Source organism: Dermacentor silvarum, chromosome 1 (assembly GCF_013339745.2).
Source record: "Dermacentor silvarum isolate Dsil-2018 chromosome 1, BIME_Dsil_1.4, whole genome shotgun sequence".
Classification (NCBI taxonomy): Eukaryota; Metazoa; Arthropoda; class Arachnida; order Ixodida; family Ixodidae; genus Dermacentor; species Dermacentor silvarum.
This window is the reverse complement of record NC_051154.1, coordinates 323,225,620-323,244,307: the sequence shown is the minus strand read 5'-3', so window position 1 is coordinate 323,244,307 and position 18,688 is coordinate 323,225,620. Positions and strand designations below refer to the sequence as shown.

The following is an 18,688-nucleotide window of genomic DNA, read 5'->3' as shown; positions in this document are numbered from 1 at the left end:
TATTAATGTAAAAGAACTTAACGTCGCTACTCACATTTACCGTTCTAGCAGCTCCTTTCTCGGAGCGGAACCGTCAGTGCAGGGGCGCCTGACCGAGGAAGAGTTGCCGTCGCTGCAATCACTTTGACGAAGCTATTGTTCTGTCGTAGCGGTGTCTTGACAGTTCTCGATACACTATGTTCTGCACTGCTATGAATAATTCTTGTTGGCTCTTCCTAAAAAAAAGAAAGGATCACACGCCATTCAACACATGAAGCGAAAACCACACAACAATGCAAGCACTACACGAAAATATTTACTCACCTCTTTCTTCTATCTCACGTTTCCCGGAAGCCACGTCTGAATTTCTTCTCAGACGAAAGTACACAGTCGTGGGCCGAAATCACTTATGGAACATGGACGGGATGATCCACCGGCCCTGATTCAAGCAGCAAGCAGTAGCAGGCATCATGGACAACGATCTGCCACCGTCCTCTAGCCACCAATCGTTCGTCGGGCGCTTGACGGAATTCTGTACCACGACAGGTAACATGACTATCTTCTTCGAGCGGTTCGAGGCTTTTGCGAGAGTGAATAAGCTTGACGAACAAATCAAGACGGACGTTCTTATCACGATAGTCGGTGACAGCGCGTATGCCACATTGCGGAATGGACTAGCGTAAACCCACGGTGATGCGACAGTCAGCTGCTCGGCTCCAACAGAAACCGCCATTTTGCATGCGCTCAACGCCATGGATTGGATGTACATTCGACAAATATGTGGCTACGGCTTCAAAAATAGGAGCACTTTCGTTCGATTTTCTTTATGCAACAGCCGCTTTCACGTTGTAAGGTTGCAAAACAAATTTGCTTTACAAAGGATGGACGTGCGCTTTTATTAAATGTCTTCTCACAAAACAAATTTGCTACAAAGGCCCCAGAAAAAGAGAAGAGACCACGAAAGACACATCCACCCTAAAGTCCCTAGATATATATATATATATATATTTTTGCTTTCTAAAAAAAGAGCAGAAAATCTAGGCACTTTAATCCGCCCAACGGAGGGAGCTGTTGATTGGACTATTCAAAAAACATCGTGCTACGTATACACCATTTACAGAAGCGGTGACGTCGCGCAAAAAGGCATTGTGACTTTGAAAGTCATAGCTACAAAATAGCACCTCTGGTCTCTGAGCGCCTCAGTTAAAAACGTTCCAAATGAGCAGTTCGTTGCCAACCGCTTCAATTCCACGATGAAGTCGTCAACTGCCTCCCGGGATTCCTATGTGCGTTTATGGAAGTTGTAACGCTCCGTGACTATCGACCGCTTTGGCGCGTAATGGTTCAGAAACATCTGTTTTATCTCTTGATACGTATTCTTTTCAGGAGCGTCCGGAAACATTGTGTTCAGCAATGTGGCATACGCGCTGTCACCGACTATCGTGATAAGAACGTCCGTCTTGATTTGTTCGTCCAGCTTATTCACTCTCGCAAAAGCCTCGAACCGCTCGAAGTAGATAGTCATGTTACCTGTCGTGGTACAGAATTCCGTCAGGCGCCCGACGAACGATTGGTGGCTAGAGGACGGTGGCAGATCGTTGTCCATGATGCCTGCTACTGCTTGAATCAGGGCCGGTGGTTCATCCCGTCCTCGTCGCCATTATTAAAGAGACGACAGTTGCGCAAGAGGTTTATTGACGACGACTGGCCGGTACAAACACATATCTTAAGACACGCCCCCCTGCTTGGGTAGGCTATTTATACTGTAATGGTGGCGCTGAAGTGTAACCCCTGCTGGTTACACTATACAACAGTGTCCATATAATTGCTATCGCAATAAAAAAGCTGCGGCCTGCCGCGTCGGGCGCGCTGCAATGGGAGCGAACGTGATAGCCGTAGTTGCATTGTCGTAGTAGTAGAAAACATTTATTGTAAAAAATATAGGACGAGCGGTCTTCAGGTTGGTCGGGGCCCCTATTCTAGGGCTCCGCTGGCGTGTGCTCTGCGGCTGGCCTGGAGTGTGGCAGCTCTCTGGGCCGCCTCCTCCGAGCTGGAGAGCAGGGCCTCCCATCCCTCTCGCGTTGTGGTTTCGTGTATGTTGTCTTGAGGAGCCTTGGCGCATTCCCACGTGATGTGGTCCAGCGTGGGCTCGGCCCCGCACCACGGGCACTCATCTGGATACCTCTGTTTATCTATTTTGTGTAGGAGATGCAGGTGCGGGTAAGTTTTAGTTTGCAACCTTCTCCAAGTGACTTGTTCCGTTTTGCTTAGTTTCCGATGGGGTGGGGCGAATTTCATTCGAGCTCTCCTGTAATATTCGAGGATTGCCGATCGGCTCCAGTCTACCGGTTCGGGTTTGATGCTCGCCTCACTGTCGCGGTGGCACTGGTATGTTGCGTGCGCAGTGGCCACCATGTGGGCGAGTTCATTTCCCCCTATGCCAGTATGACCTGGTATCCAGATGAGTTTGATTGCGCCAAGGTCCTTGTGTTCATTTATTATCTTGGCGGCTGCCACGCAGACCCTACCGTTTCGGTAGTTTCTACACGCCTGCATGGAGTCCGTCAAGATGTGGCCTACCTCGTTTGTGTTTGCGTGCGCTGCAATAGCCATAGCGATGGCTATCTCCTCGGCCTCGCAGATATTGTGGGCCCGCGCTGTGGTACTCGTGACTTCTTTGTAACTGCTATTTATCACTGTGGCTGCAAACCATGGTGTACGTGTTCTGTGTACTGTGGCGTCAGTGTAGTATGTGTTATTCCGGCCCTCATATGTTTTCTTGTAGTGCTTAGCCCTAGCTTCTCTGCGTCCCGGGTTTAGGACAGGGTCCATCCCTTGTGGGACTGGAGAAACCGTGATTTTTTCTCTCTGGGCGGTTGTGAGGTCCGCCTGTCTGTTATGGAGTTTCGTGCAGTCTCGGAAACCCAGTCTGCGCAGGGTGTCTCGTCCCGTTGCTGTCTGGGTGAGCCTTAACTTTTGTACATTGAGCTGTGCCTCCATGAGTTCGTCGAAAGTATTCGAGACCCCAAGGGCCATAAGGAGTTCCGTTGAGGTCGTTTGGGAAAGCTGCAGGGCCGTTTTGTAAGCTCCCCGCAGACAGGTTTCTATGGAGTCTATCTCAGTCTTTAGCAAGTTGTAGTAAGGAAGACTGTATAGCATTCTACTTTCGATAAGACTTTTGACGAGACGAATTGTGTCGTTTTCTCTCATGCCAACCTTTGTACTAGTGACCCTTCTGATCATTCTAGACACCTGTTTTACGGATGTCTGAATGCGGTGGAGGTTGACGGTGCATCTTTGGTTTGACTGAACCCACATGCCCAGGATGCGGATGGTGGTTTTCTCCTCTATCTTTTTCCCAGCCAAGTGTACCTCTAATTTGTGTTGCATATCCGCTGGGACCGATTGGTTGCCCTTGCCTTTCCATATTCTAATTAACTCAGATTTTTGTGGGGCGCATTGCATGCCGCGTTCCACTACGTATGCCTCGATGATGCTTGCGGCTTCCTGCAGTCTCTCTTCCTTTTGCCCCAGCGAGCCTGTGGTAGTCCAGACCGTGATGTCGTCCGCATACATAGCGGACCGTATATGCGGCTGGTCCTGGAGTGTCCTAGCTAGGCCTAGCATGGCTACATTGAAGAGGGTTGGAGAGATTACTGCTCCTTGTGGTGTTCCGCGATGTGGCACTTGTATTAGTCGCGATTGTAGGGTGCCGATCTTGATTTCAGCCGTGCGATTACTTAGAAATGCCCTAACGTATTTGTAGATTCTTTCCCCGCATTTTGTGTCGGTGAGGCCGTCCAGGATCCCCTGATGGCTCACGTTGTCAAAGGCGCCTTTTATGTCGACAGCCATAACTACGTGCTCGCATCCTGCTGCGGGTTGTATCAGCACCTCCTCTTTCAGCTGGAGCAGGACGTCCTGAGCTGAGAGGTGGGGCCTGAAGCCAAAGACGTTGTGCGGCATTAGGTCATTGTTTTCGAGATGGTCCTGCAGCCGTTTGTTTATCACCCTCTCATACAATTTGCCTAGGCATGACGTGAGGGAGATTGGGCGCAGGTTTGCTACTTCCAGTTTCTTACCGGGCTTTGGGATTAGAATTACCTGGGCATGTTTCCACTGTTGCGGGATGGTGCCAAGTGCCCAGTGCTCGTTAATGAATTTTGTAAAGGCCGTGATCGAGCAGTCGCTCATATTTCTGATCATTGCGTTGGTGATTTTGTCCGCTCCCGCTGCCGTATTCTTTGTCATGCACCCGATGGCTGCGCGGACCTCGAATTCGCTAATGGGGGCGTCCAACGCATGGTTGGGCTTTCCTTGATATTCTGCGTCGTAGGGGCGCGGGGCCATATCTCCTCCAAAACATTTCTCCTCCACCTCGGCCAGGAATTTCTCCTCCGTGCCTGTGTACGTATGGAGCAGGCGTTCTAACGCCTTATTGTTTTCGCCCTTAGTTTTGGTCGGGTCTGTGATGGCACTGAGTATTCGCCATGTTTTGCTCGTACTCAGCGTTTCGTCCAGACTGTCGCAAAATTTCTTCCAATTACTTTCAGCCAATTCTAGGGCATAGTCCTCTGCTTCCTTGGTGATTTCAGCAATGCGGATTTTGAGTTTCCTATTTAGTTTTTGCCTCTTCCACCGTTTGGTGAGCCCTCTGCAGGCTTCCCATAGGTGGAGCAGATGCGGATCGACGCCTGGAGCTTCCTCTGTGGTGGCCACCTTTTTGGTGACCATATTTTTGTGGCTGCGGAGGTCGTCACACCATTTGTCCAAAGTTCCCATGTCGAGATCCGCATCTGTTGTGCGTTCCCTGTATGCGTGCCAATCCGTGACTTCAGCGGTACCAATTTGCCTTCTAATTTTGCGGGTTTTAAAAGAGATGCTGAGTATGTAGTGATCACTCCCCAGGTTGTTGAGAGTGTTCAGCCACACTGCGCCAACGAGATTTCTTCCCATTGTTAGATCGGGACTAGTGTCTGCCTGTACGCTATTCCCTATCCTTGTAGGGATTGTGGGGTCCGTGAGTAGTTGTAGGTCCCACTTGTCCATAAGTTGTACTATCTGTCTTCCCTTGACGTCTTGGGTGGGGTAACCCCATGCCCGGTCCCTTGCATTGAAATCCCCGGCGATTAGTAGCGGTTTGGTGTCCGCTTTTCGAAGCGCTCCTTCTATTATGCCGGTAAAATCCGCTGTCCTTTGGCGGGGGGGGCTATAGATGTTTAGGAGAAAAACACCATGCCGTCCTGGGCCCTTACAGAGAATTTCTACTAATATGTGGGAGATGTCCGTATCGACACCAGTATCGTGTTTGATTACCGTTACGGATTTGTGTATTAGCGTTGCTACCCTGTGCTCTTCCGAAGCAGTAAATGCTTCATAGCCCTGCAAACTTGGTACAGTGCCCACTTCTTGGAGTGCTATTGCGGCCGGCGGCGTCTGTTGGGACTTAACCAGCTGCTCCAGCAATCCCTTTTTACGCCGGAACCCTCTGCAGTTCCACTGCCAGACCTCTGTGGTTTCCCCAAGGCCCCTGTGGCGTCTAGCCATGACTGACTGAGGGGTCCTGTCCGAAGGTGTGCAGTCCGGGCCTATTATAGGACTTTTCTGCCCTCTCTCTAATAGTAGTGCCCGTTGTTTGCTTTCTTATTAGCTGCCTGCACTCAATTTTGCGTGGCTTTCAATGCTCGCAGTGAAAAATTCTGGATCCGCTTGGCCAAAAATTGGTGTCAGTCGATCCGGAATGACTTCATGCACCACCGTAGCAAAAGTGGTGAAAATCCATGGAATTTATCAAACTCAGGAAAGAAAACAGTCAGGAGCCGATGTGCATGCGTCCGCACTCCTCGGCGCCACCTGGTGGAACTGCATTGTCGGCCGCCTGGCTGGGCCCAACGGCGCTAGCCATCGGCGATGGAATGCGTCAGCTTGCACGCGCGACGGCGTTACAAGCGCGTTCCAGACGCGTTTGCTATGCCGATGCCAAACAGCCCCCGACGTGTGGCGCCACGGCGAATCCCACCATTTCCGATGCACGCGGCACGCCGCACCATTTCCTAGTTTCGAAACTCCTAGATTCGAAACTCACCGCCGCCAACGTTTTACTTCGAATTTTAAAAGCGAAGCTTTTCTTGGAGAACCTCACCGGGTTTCGTGACCATGGGTGCTGCCGCCTGGCTGTGCTCTTGCCGAATAGGCCAAACCAGCGCCTCCTCTCTTTTTCAATGCCAGCCAGATGCGGCCGATCCAACGGTTCACCACCCTCTCCGATCGTTCTTTCCTACCCCCCCCCCCGTCGACTAGCGTTCGCGCCTGCTTTACGGTCGCGGGGGAGAGTACCCTTTCGGTGGCGCCTCACGACGGAAATCTGAGGAAGTAATCCTGACAGACGCGTGAAGCGTCTACCGCATCTCATTCGGAAAGGCAGCGGCGCGCGCTCAGTGGCTCAGACGCACGCGTGACACAAGCAGCCGTACACTTTAGCCGTACCAGCCGTACCTAAAGCCCGCCGTAACCTCTGGGTAGCGTCACATCGCGGCAACTCACTGAACTAAGGCACACCAACAACTCCCATTGCGGAGCGAGCGATTGCACTAGCATTGTAAAAATAGAGGAGGCGCTGGCCAAACAATCCCAGCAGAGTACACGTGGCGCACGCGCGGCTCCTTGCACCACCACCAGGTGGCGCTCGCATGCGCTGCAGCGATGACGCCCACCGTCCAGGGGAAAGAAAAAGTAAGCATCAGAAATCCATGGCCGCGCCGGCGGCATTGCATGAGCCTCTCTACAATGCTCACTTTGTGCGGACATTCAGTAAACACAAACTCGTGTTTCAACTCTTTATGCACTCACACAAAACGTCGCTGTATATAGATTCCAACTCGTTGGATCTGCTGCATTTTTTTCCTTTCGAAATTGTTCTGTTCTTTTTTTCTTTATGGAGCGCATCGTGTTACGCGCTACGGACTGAGCTACGGATAGATTTCCTGGGTGAGTAGCCTAAGAATGCTTGCGCATTAAAAAAAAGAATAACCGAATAACCCTCTTTTACAACAGCACCCGACCAAACCCGCGTGAAAAAATGTTAAGTAGACATGCACATTCATACTTTGTTATCAAAACAGAGGGATGCCATACGCACACGTGCGTGTATTTACGAGCGTGAAATGCTTCAGCTGTCTGACTTGTACGATAATCCAATGATTGTCGTTTGTGTGTAATCAACCGTCAGTTGAAAAATAGCGCTTATGTCGTAGCTTCTTTTCCTGCCTATTGAATCCTGGGATCTTAGTGCCAAAACGAGGATGTGATCGTTAGGGCCTGCCGTAGTGTAGCACTGAGGATTATTTTGACCAGATGGGCTTCTTTAGCGTACGCCCAATGCGCGGTACCCAGGCCTTCTGGATTGCGGCCTTCGTCGAAATGGATTGGAACCCGCGACATCGTGTTTATATCTGTGCAACGCTATAGCCGCTAAACCACTATGGCGTGTATTTTTCCTGCATCCATCTCCTCTGTACACGGCTACATAATGGAAGAAATCCAAATCGCCCAGATTTCTATTAAGGTACGTAAGATAAGGCTAACTGCACAGGGGTCTTACTGCATGAAATCAAATACGTCGCAGCAGTACACGGTCAGTCGCTTGTCCAGTGTCTGAAAAAAAAGAAAAGTATTAATTCTTTTAACATTGCAGAATTGTAACGTACCGCATTTGGGTCACATTTATCTACTTCAACCTCTGTGGTTATCCTTGATGACCACCATTTCTTATGTTTTGTTTACGTGATGGTAGTTCTGCTACATTTCAAGCTTGTCTGCGCTATAACGCTGTTTGAAATTAAGCATACATGTTAGCACTTGCACTCGCAAACATTTAGAAAACTGGTGTTCCGCCTTATGTCTGCGGATAATTATTTTTTTCTTAATTTCACAACAGTGGTGCAGCTGCTTCTTTTGCCGTCAGCTATTAGACTGATGTGAAAGGTACGAAAAGTGAAACCAACAGCAGTATCAATCTGCAGAGTTACATCTGCCTTGGACGGAGCGGTACTGGGAATCATTAATAACGTTCTTCATTATGGAAAAAAATTCTACGATTAAGCAATAGTGTTTCAAGTACCTTAGATAGTAGGGAAAAAAGTGCACTGGGCTGACAGAGTTTTCTACATTTATTAACTTTTCTTTTAAATACTGGAATTATTTTTGCCACCTTAGGACTCAGAGAATCTTCCTAACGCAAAGATAGTGTTTACATAATCATGCAGCTTAGCAGATAAGTAATCTACGACAGATTTAAGTATTTTCGTTCCCGCACCATCATGGTCTAATTACGCCGGATTCTTTAGTGATAATCGGCTACTTCATTGTTTGGGAGCGGATTGAGGTAAAATGAGGAGGAAGGGCTGCAGTCGACAGCTGGATAATGCAACTCGTCCACGTGTACTTCAGGAATATCAATGGTAGACGCCAGACTGCAAAAGAATAGTTCAATTTCTCAGATGTTACTAAGCTGTTAGTTTTTTATTACTTTATTGGACGCGATTGCCGTGACATGGTTGGTTCCTTTTTCATTTCTTGCTAGGAGTTTCATTTATGACGCCCCCAATGGGCATTGCTATTGTTAACTTCTTGCGTTATATTTCTGTGAAGGGACTCTTGCTTAGAATATTCAATAGTTTTGTGAAATATTTTTTCTACTTTAGTAACAAGCTTTGATCGAAGAGCCGGCTCTTCACTAATTGAAAATCTTAACTAAACACGCCGTAACCTAATGAATTACCTGAAGAATATTACACTTGGTGGTGGAGCAATAACTTTCCGTGGCCGTGAGGTTGTTTTCAGAGAAAAATTCATCGATCGCTTGTCGCGTGATTTCTACACCGATGACAGCGTGACCAATTTCGTAGAACCTGTGAATAAACAAAATACTAAGGGAAACAACATTTACACTGGCAAACAAAGCTGAAGCTACAGGCTCACCATTTCATCTCGCGCATTTTTCCGCACATGGGAAAAAAGACACGAAGTTCTTTCTTGGACGTTCTGAAGTGATCTCCAAATTCTCTAAGGTACCTGAAATGTAAGAAAATGATATAGTAAGGAGTCAGAGTGCTGTATTAAGCCGCGCCATTCACCCATCCTGTGCCTGAAGCAGTTAATTTTACTGATAAAATTATAAGTCATACAATGTGAGTCCAACCAGGATGTTCTGATTGAGTTTTCGCCTGTATATAACGAAGCATCGATTGCGATAACAAATTATTAGCAATACGAAGTAAGGATAGTAGTTCTATCGGCCGTGTGAACTTTTAAACATTCGCTTACTAACAAAATTAACAAGCATGGTACCACGCGCGCACAGGCAAACGTGAAGACATCTCGCTCGATGATCGGGGATCCTCGCAGTCAAAATGCTGGTGTGAAGAAGCGCGACAGCAGCAGCGAGCGAATTGGACTTCCTGCTGCCTCCCGCTTCAATGCGAACTAAGCGGCGGCACCACAGCGCGCACACCCGCCGCGGTAGCTTAGCGACTATTGTGTCGCCCTGCTTGGGAAATTTTCCGGGTGTCTTTTTTTTTCATAAAAGGCTATAATAGGCTATTTGCATTAAAAGTTTGCAGAATGCCCTCGCTGGAGGGATAAATCTAGTACTGCAAAAACTTGTCGCATTATTTTATTTTATGCAGAAAAAAATTGCGCATATTTAAAACTCTGTAAGGTCATCCCTATGGTGTGTAGTTCTAATATCAAAATCGAAATTACATTCATATTCCATTCCGAGCTGATTGTGTGGCAGTAAAAAAGAGTGGCTCACAGTGTGTCTTTTGTCTCTTCTGAGCCAGGAAATGGGTGCAGCTTGGCTTTTAGGGCTTCTGTATCCGTATTTTTTCTACGGCACATTATAGTAGCAAGAACGCGAGAGCACGCAAAGTGAGTTGTTTAAGGCTTGCCTGGGGAATCTGTCTCTGGTACTAATCTGTAATAACACCTGCCACCTGAAATACTCCCCGTTTATATGACCGATGCGCCAGCCTAGTGGGAAAGCGCGATGATGCCACTTCAGTGGAGGAATCAGCTGGGTGTGTTCAGAGAAGGACAGTGGCAAAAGAGGTCAAATATTTTTCATAATTTACTGACATTTTATATTATGCAGAAAAACCCTTCCACACAATAGAACCGATGCTACTTTTCCCACACATGTTTTTGTTTCACACATCAAAAAACTGAACTGAGACAAAGTGCAAAAATCTCGTTATGCGGTCGAAAAATGGCGCAACTTAAAAAGTCGCGTGGTATAGACAATATAGTTTTACACACATTAAACGTTTTACTCTACACCTATAGAGCCTTTCTCGCCGAATTAAGCTGGATTTAGTTTAGTTATTCGCAGCACGGCATGGACAAAATCGGCTAAACTTCTTTTTGATGAGTGACAAGGCAAGAATTGTGTAGAACGTGTCAGGTTGGTGCAAGGAATTCTGTCATTCCATATGCGGAAGAACGTAAAATCTCACCAAGGCAATTCCTTGTACGTGTTGTGGTGCTCAAGCACAGATTGGAAGTCGCTGTGAATGTGCAGTTCGCACAACTTACTTCGCTGACTGATTGTTACTAGGCGTGAATAGCACAAATATTTACATTGCTAAGTCCGAAAACTGAAGCTGCGGTTCTTTCACTTTCATAGGACTTCATCAAACCAGCCCTCTCAGATCAAGTTATGAATTATTAATTATTGAATCTTTATTAGCCTCATCATAGCTTCTGAACAACACCTTATCACAATGATTCGGGCTGTCCATGCATTATTGCCGCCAACGCCAGCCTCCGTGAAAATCGTTGCTTCAGAAACAAAAACAGATTAAGTACACCGTTGACCTTGATAACTACCCCCGCTGTTGAAGAGTGTTGCACAATATCTTAGCATACGTCACATATTTGCATTAGTAGCAAAGTATAGCAACCTAATGTTGCAGGAAACTGATCCCAAGAGCTGAACCGCAAGTCGTTTTATAGAAATCGGAAAAGATTTCTTGTTATTGAAAGGGCAATAATAGGTGATATTCTGAATTTGTTTTTATTAAAAAGACATTTTCAAGAAAGACAAGACATTGCTGAACACACTATTTTGTAAGTCGTGTAGCATGCAACGAACAATGAGCGAAATATTTTGAAGTTAAACCGATTGATCCTAAGTGTTTTCTAAAAATTAGAGAGAGTCCAAATAAGCCCCCATTTTGTTCTCGTCGAAAATTTACATTTTTTACATGCCGTGCTTCCCACCATATCCCATTGACGATCATCCAAATCAATGTCAATGCTAAACTATTGGCTATCTAGCAACAGGGCATTCGAAGGCTTCTACAATACGTTGCTGACTGCTTCGCCTCAACATCAAAAGTCAAACAGACGCCGATTACGAAACAGAATTATCATTGACCCGCGCGCCAACGTCCTTGCCGCGTTACGCGCCGCGGGAAAGACTCCATTCGGAACCACATTCAACAAATGCTTCTCGACGACACCATTCAACCTTCGACGAGTCACTGGACGTCACCTGTCCTGGTGAAAAAGGAAGACAGTACACTACTACCCTGCGCTGCACAACGTTACAAACAAGGACGCTTATCCCCTTCCCCGAACTGACAACTCATTGGATCATCTTCATGGCGCCCGATTCTTCTGCTCAGTTTCTTTTTCTCAGCTCATCCGTCATATTACAAAGCTCAGTGGCACTGTTCACCGAAAAGCCCCAGCTTACGATTCCCATATGAACGAGCTTACAGAACGATTGAGAAAAACGGTAGCGGTCATGTTTCCATGTATGTTGACGCGAACAAAATAAAGAAAATTTCACCGACAATTACGAGACTCCTTAATGCGAATTTTGAGCGCAGCTGTTTAGGTGTTTTGAATTCGCTGTCTATTGTGGCAAAGAATTTGATTCTGAACTGCAGGGTGCTCTCGGCGGTCGTGCTGAGCTTCTGCTCGGGCAGCTCGTATAGCGGCAGCGGCAGACAAGTGAATGAATGAATGAAAACTTTTATTTCGGCAAAATTGTTAGAAGAGTAAGAGCGGTTGCCCAGACATCTTAAGCCTCTCGCTTCCTTAGGGACTGGCTTTGTCCTGGCGTTGAAGCTCCGTGAGGTAGCGTCTTGCGACCTCCAAAGCGCGCAGTACGGCCCTCTTTTGGATGTAGCATTCCCATCGGTTGCGACGCTCATTGTTCAGAAAGAAAGCGTGAACACGGCCACGCGTGGCTCTCGTGGAGCACACTCTCAAGCAGCGGCGGCGCCGCAGGCGAAGTACCGCATCCGCAGTGGGTCCGAAGCCCCCGCCAGCACTTAGTTTCCGCGCTGGCACTCCGCTTTCCTCCTCACCCTTTACCCATACCCACCTCCACTTTCCGCTTCATGGTTCGGCTCACGGTGTAAAACATTTGGGTGTTGACACTGCGTGCGCGCGAGCGTCCAGATTATGTTCGGCAGCGCGCAGGCGCACCAAGTAGCTCTGCTGCGAGCAGATAGATGGCGCCGCTTTCAGCGGTCCCTGCTTAGCGGCGCCGGCGGCTTGACATTGCTCTGCCTCCCCTAAATTTTCGTTCATAGTGGAGTGAGTAAAATTCAAAGCGCGCAGGAAATTCGTTATTTCAGATTACAGTGATAAGTGTACCAGGCTTAATGCTTCGATAACATGAAGGTATCTTACGCAGGGCGTGAATGACGTGAACACGGGTGGATCGGGCAGCACTCAAAGCCCACTCAAGTTCCGCTCGCGCACAATTTCTTTCGTCCGAGCTAGCCGTTCACCCAAGCATTTAAAAAAAAGCATTGGCTTGTGTGCTACACCTCGATCAGATGAAAATAGTGACTGCACCGGAAACTGTTGTTTTTCCTGCTTATCGCTGCTTCCATTCACACTCTGAAAACCATTCAAGCATTGTTGCTTGAATGGTTCAAGCAGTGTGGCCGCGGTATAAATTAAGAAATGAAACGGCGCAAGCTTGCGATATGCAACGCACTAGAACAAAGTGGCTGTTCACGCATGGCTAGAACTTAAGATGAGAATGCCCATCAGCTATGTAAAAACTCTTTCAAATGAGAATTTATTAGGCGGGCCGAAGGCAAGCGTCTTATCTTGGATTACAACAACACTAATACAGTTTACTGTTGAAAACCTGAGCAAATGCCTTTTTTATTCCAATTCCACTTAACATAGACGGTGTATTATTCATTTGGCTTTCGTCCATTGAGGACAGAGTGGCTCTTGCAAGATCTAAAAAAAGAGGTTACTTTCTTTTTCATTAAATTGCATATGAGAATGTGCTAATGTAAGCGTGTTTGATAATGCATGCTACAGCCTGTCCACAAATACACTTAGACCCACCACATAGTCGTCCCACAGACCTTTTTTTTGCAAAGACACAATACGAAAAAAAATTGTGCATGAAGCAGCTCGATAATTTTAATAGGGGATAACCATCCCAGAAGCTTACGCTCTTATACACTCTCACAATGGAAAAAATGTTTAATAAAAACATGCAAGCATGCTATATACACCGCACGCGCATTGTAAAAAAATGAGTAGCCAGGATGGAACAAATTTGAAAATCAGGCAGACATCTGCACAGATAACAGCAGTATTTTACAGGGTGCACAAAGATTTAAAAAAAAAATAAAAAAAAAATAAAAAAAATACCCGCCGCGGTTGCTCAGTGGCTATGGTGTTGGGCTGCTGAGCACGAGGTCGCGGGATCGAATCCCGGCCACGGCGGCCGCATTTCGATGGGGGCGAAATGCGAAAACACCCGTGTACTTAGATTTAGGTGCACGTTAAAGAACCCCAGGTGGTCCAAATTTCCGGAGTCCCCCACTACGGCGTGCCTCATAATCAGAACTGGTTTTGGCACGTAAAACCCCATAATTTAATTTTTTTTAAAGATTTAAAAAATACGCAAATGTCACGTAGCTGCACTGAACCACAGTAATGTTGTTTCTGTCCCTTGGAGATACTCAGATTTTTTTACATTCCCCCTAATTACATTAGACTTAATTAATTATTCCACTTCGCAAATATTATTAGATTAAAAGTGGCAATGAGAAAATTGTAGAGCAACATGAAAGACTCCCGATACAGTTTTCTATTGCTGAATACGCGCTTAGTAGAAATGTTTTTCCGAGCGTGAAAGAAGCCCACGAATACACGCAAAGTGCCTTGAGCGGCAAGTCGCGAGGCAATTTTGCGTGTGTTCGCGGGTTTCTTTCACGCTCGGAAAACACTTTTATGTATCACATATTGAGCAACAGAAAGCTGTATCGGGAGTTTTCCATGTTGCTGTACAATTCTCTCGTTCACACTTTCTATCCAATTTTAGCATTAGAAAAGTTGATTTTTCAAGTATGAAAATAATTATGTAATTAGGCGGAATGCAAAAAATATAATCTGAGTATCTCCAAGCGACGGCAGACAGCATTACCTTGGTTATGTCCAGCTACGTGCCATTTGCATATTTTTAAATCTTCGTGCATGATAGTTAAGCCACCCAGTATATATCTTGCCCATGCAGCAAAATTTGCACCAACTGCTGTGGCACACAGGAGGTTATCTCTTCCGCAGCGGCTTTCCACGTTTATTTGACCGTATGAGGTCCTTTGGACCGTTCGGAAATAAGGTGGGAACCCTTTTATCGAGCTCCGCGTAGTATGCCGTCGATATCGCATCCTCTGAAAAATGGTTGGCGCAGACATGGTCGGTAGGCATTAGAGTTCGGTCTGCCCTCAGATTTGCACGGCGTCATTGCTCTAGACGACCGCTGTCGGACGGCGCTTTGAATAAAGGCACACGCTCCGCACAAGTCCGGTATCCAGAATTGCAGTTCGCAACGAAGCACTTTCTAGCCATTTCAAACACCCCTCAGAAGGCCGCTGCCACTTTTGTCGAGGGACCATGGCGACAATACACAAGCACAAGCTCATGAAATGCACGCGAACAAAAAGCGTGCCTTCAAAACAGCGCGGCCACACATGCAAGCCGGAAGACGAAGCAGTAGCAGCACGCGCCTTGCCGACGAGGCTAGGACCGCATTCCGCAGCACCCTCTACGACGGCGCCGACCGGCGCGGTTGAGCAACGCCGGTGAAAAGTGCACAATCTACAGTCCGGAATCACGGCGTAGCCGGCGTGCCCAGCTGCGTCTGGCGCGCTCAGCGCCGCCGGCGCGGAGATAGAACATGTTCTATTTCAGGCGGCTGCGGCTAGACCAGAATACACTGCGCGCTGTAGGGGCAGTGGTAGAGTGTACTAGACAATGGTCGAGTGGGCCGAACGGCGCTTTCCCGCTGAGGCGCCGCGTGTAGAAAAATAGTGCGAGGACGCTGCGAGCAAACTGGATTGGGGCAGAGACGCGCTCCGCGGCATTTTCAACATACTTTCGCTGCGGGCGCCGAGGCCGATTGCGCATAGTACGCTCTTAAAATAGTGCTTTATTTTAGCTGAAAATTTATGTTTACCCCATTTTGCCAAAGATATATATTTGAGACATAGATTATACAACGCGACGTCTTCAATTTTGCTGTCGTTGTCAAGTGCGTCGTCTGCTAGCGAGCGCGCATTCGCTACGCGGACGCTGGCGGACGCCCAGTTTTTCTCGCAGAACCTCTGTGCAGTACATTTTTTAATGTTTTAGTTGCTTTGGTGCGCCCATGACTCTTGACGGCCGGTACCAAATGTAGTTCTACCCAGGTGAACTGCTGTTTTTACCTCTGTCCTCTAAAAGTAACTGCAGTATCTTAGCACCATGAAGGCTACGTAAGAACGTTTTATTATTGATATCGTGTCATTTTACGTGCGCTTCTTGTTAGTGGATATTGATCAGGGACAATGATCGAAGCAAACAATATTAGAGGTTTATTAATAATACCAGGTTTATTAACTGCGTGGCGCGAAGAATGACCAATGTATTTCTAGGTAATTAAATCAAAGGGTACATAGAGATACATATTCACGATAGATTTGTAAGGGAAAAATAACATATTCTAAATGCAGTAATTGAAAAAGTAAGAACTCCCGAGGGTTATTCCCTCGGGAGTTCTTACTTTTTCAATTACTGCATTTACTTTTTCAATTACTGCATGTACTTTTTCAATTACTATTTACTTTTTCAATTACTGCGCAGGTGTTTGCTGTAACAAACACACTTATTAGTGAATACTGCAAATAAAACTCCCATTTACAGAAATAACATTCATAGCAGGCCAGACCACCTTATATATATATATATATATATATATATATATATATATAATATAGTGTGTGTGTGTGTGTGTGTGTGTGTGTGTGTGTGTGTGTGTGTGTGCAAGTGTTACTGATATACTGTACGTCGCCGAATAGTCGTTTCCATTCGAATTTAACGCATAACCGCAGTATTGAAGTCTCAAAGGTGAGTGACTGCATGTAAGTGAGGACTGTTATTCCGAATGGTTGTGCTGCCGGAGAGTCGTGGGTGTTGCGCAGAGGCGCAGTTCCTGGGAGAATTAACCGACAGGTGTTAATAAGTCCTGCTTAACAAGTTCCTAGCTCTCATTCAATATAAACGCCCCATTTTGGGGCAGTCTGTAAATCTGCTAACTTGATTCAGACAAGGATTTTTGACAGTCTCACCATGTCTGCAATCCATTAAAACTGAGTGCCCCATGTTGTACCACACTTATCTTCCTTCTTCAATGAACGCAACAGATCAGCACATATCTCTACGTGTATGTGAGACATGCCGTTCCTTTACTTGTTTCATTATGGTCGTTATGATAGTGCACCAGATAACTGAAAGCAGCGGTTTATAATATACAAGCTGCTGAGTTGAGCGGTCATACATTTGGGAACGGCATTACATTTATGTAAGAATTATAGGATAATCGTAACATCTTTTTCTCATAAATCAGACTCGAGAATAATTTATGTTGTTTACACTCCCAGAAATAAGCCGAAGAACGCAGTCACCTGCTTTTTTTTTCTTTTTCCTTTTTTAATACAAGCAAATTCTTCGGTTTTACGTGGCAAAACTACAATATGATTTTGAGGCACTCGGTTTAGTTTTCGCCACCTGGGGTTCTTTAACTTGCGCCTAAATAGAAGTACTGGAGTCTTTTTCCATTTCGTTCGGCTACGGCCCAAGATTAGCATATAGAATGACTAACTAAAACCGTTTTCGGTGCTCGAGGTCCGACCACAATAAATGACCCCGTACCAATTACTCTGCATTCTGTTACGCGAGAAAGACGGAAACTTGAATGGAATGTTGCGCTGCAGTTTACTCTTTTTTATCTATAACAATGCTTCCCGTAAATCTGAGTACAAGGCGTCGGATGGGGCAGATATATGCTTTACTTGTTTGAAGCGGCAAGCAGGAAGGTTACATGTGTTTCTTCGTCTGCGTTTCGCAAGACCTACTGATGGAAACCTATACGTGCAACAATACCCACGAGAGATACATGCTGCTTGAAGAACGAGAAAAATATTTGTTCTCCAAAGGGAACCGTACAATAACATAAAATGAAAGCCGACATTGCGGCCGCAATGCACGCGCAATCACTGAGTGGCATTAAAAAATAAAGAATAAAAGAAAGAAATTTATTCTTAAGGCATAAATACATGTTATATGCAATTATGAACCCCGTTTGGGCGGTCTGAACGCAAATACCAGCGCGCGAAGTAGTACGAATGACCCTGGCGAGCAGTATCGCCAGCAGTTTCCAACGGCGCGACCTTGATGCGGCCCAATCCACTTCGACCGCAGCGCCGCCCCAGTATTTTTCCACGTCGGGCGCCTCACTGCAAAGCATGCGCTGCCCCAGCCGCTCGTCCCACTCGACCGTATTCTAGTACACTCTAGGCAGTGGGCAGAAAGCAAAATGGCGGCTTGCGGCGCTCGTAGTGAAAGCGCGGCTGTGGCTTTCTCAACGTCCGTGGACGATGACAACGCAAGTGAGGATGTATGCACATGTTTTGCTTCCGCTTTTGATGTAGCCGACGCACTAGCACTAGGACTGCGATCTTCTCTGGCTGTCAGGACAAGATAACGCCATGCCGTGAAGGCAGTCAAACAGCACACGGAGCGAGACCTGTGTATAAGGTATTTTTTGTGTTTGCGTATGTAAAAAATCACGATGTGCTTTCTTGTCGAACTTAAGTTTATATTTTATGCATGACTGGCCCCTAGGCAACTATGTATGTTGGTTGTCTGAAATGAAGCGTCTTCACTTTTCAAAAAAAAAAAAAAAACACCGCATATCCACGGGGTGAATGATGATGAGTGGGCGAAGCTCCGGAGGGAATCATCGGTAAACCGTGAATCTTCCGTGTAATTCGCCCAGTCTCGCCGCACTAAATCGAACGATTGACTTCCACCAATGACACGCGCCATATGTGACGTCATTCCTATTTTATAACAGCGCACTTCATTATAATTGCACCATCTCCCGCTTAAGGGGACGCTGTCACAAACGCGTTAGAAACGTGCAGTACTCTCTAGTAAGGGGGAGAGGCCACAGCGTCTTACGCAGCCGTTTACACATGCCGGAACGTGCACCGCGTTTGCCGACGCCGTCACATGACTGCTGAGAGAGTATAACCCCCGTATTCATAAACGCTCCTCGACTTGAACTTCACTTGCCACCGCCTTCAACGCGTTTCGAACGCGCTGCCCAAGGCGCTGGCAA

At 46.7% G+C, this 18,688-nt stretch overlaps 1 protein-coding gene across 3 annotated transcripts in view; it reads right to left on the bottom strand.

The window, feature by feature from the left end:
* LOC119437328 (thiopurine S-methyltransferase) overlaps positions 1-18,688 on the bottom strand; it is a 114,350-nt gene that overhangs the window by 30,582 nt on the left and 65,080 nt on the right. For 2 of the 3 annotated variants that reach the window (XM_049660442.1, XM_049660443.1), the window contains exons 3-5: positions 8,959-9,051; positions 8,759-8,906; positions 7,580-7,632 (exon numbers count right to left, since the gene is read on the bottom strand). In XM_049660442.1, the coding sequence (XP_049516399.1) occupies positions 7,580-7,632; positions 8,759-8,906; positions 8,959-9,051 (294 nt within the window). The remainder of the gene's footprint in view (positions 1-7,579; positions 7,633-8,758; positions 8,907-8,958; positions 9,052-18,688) is intronic. The other variant, XM_037704377.2, reaches the window with a different exon arrangement.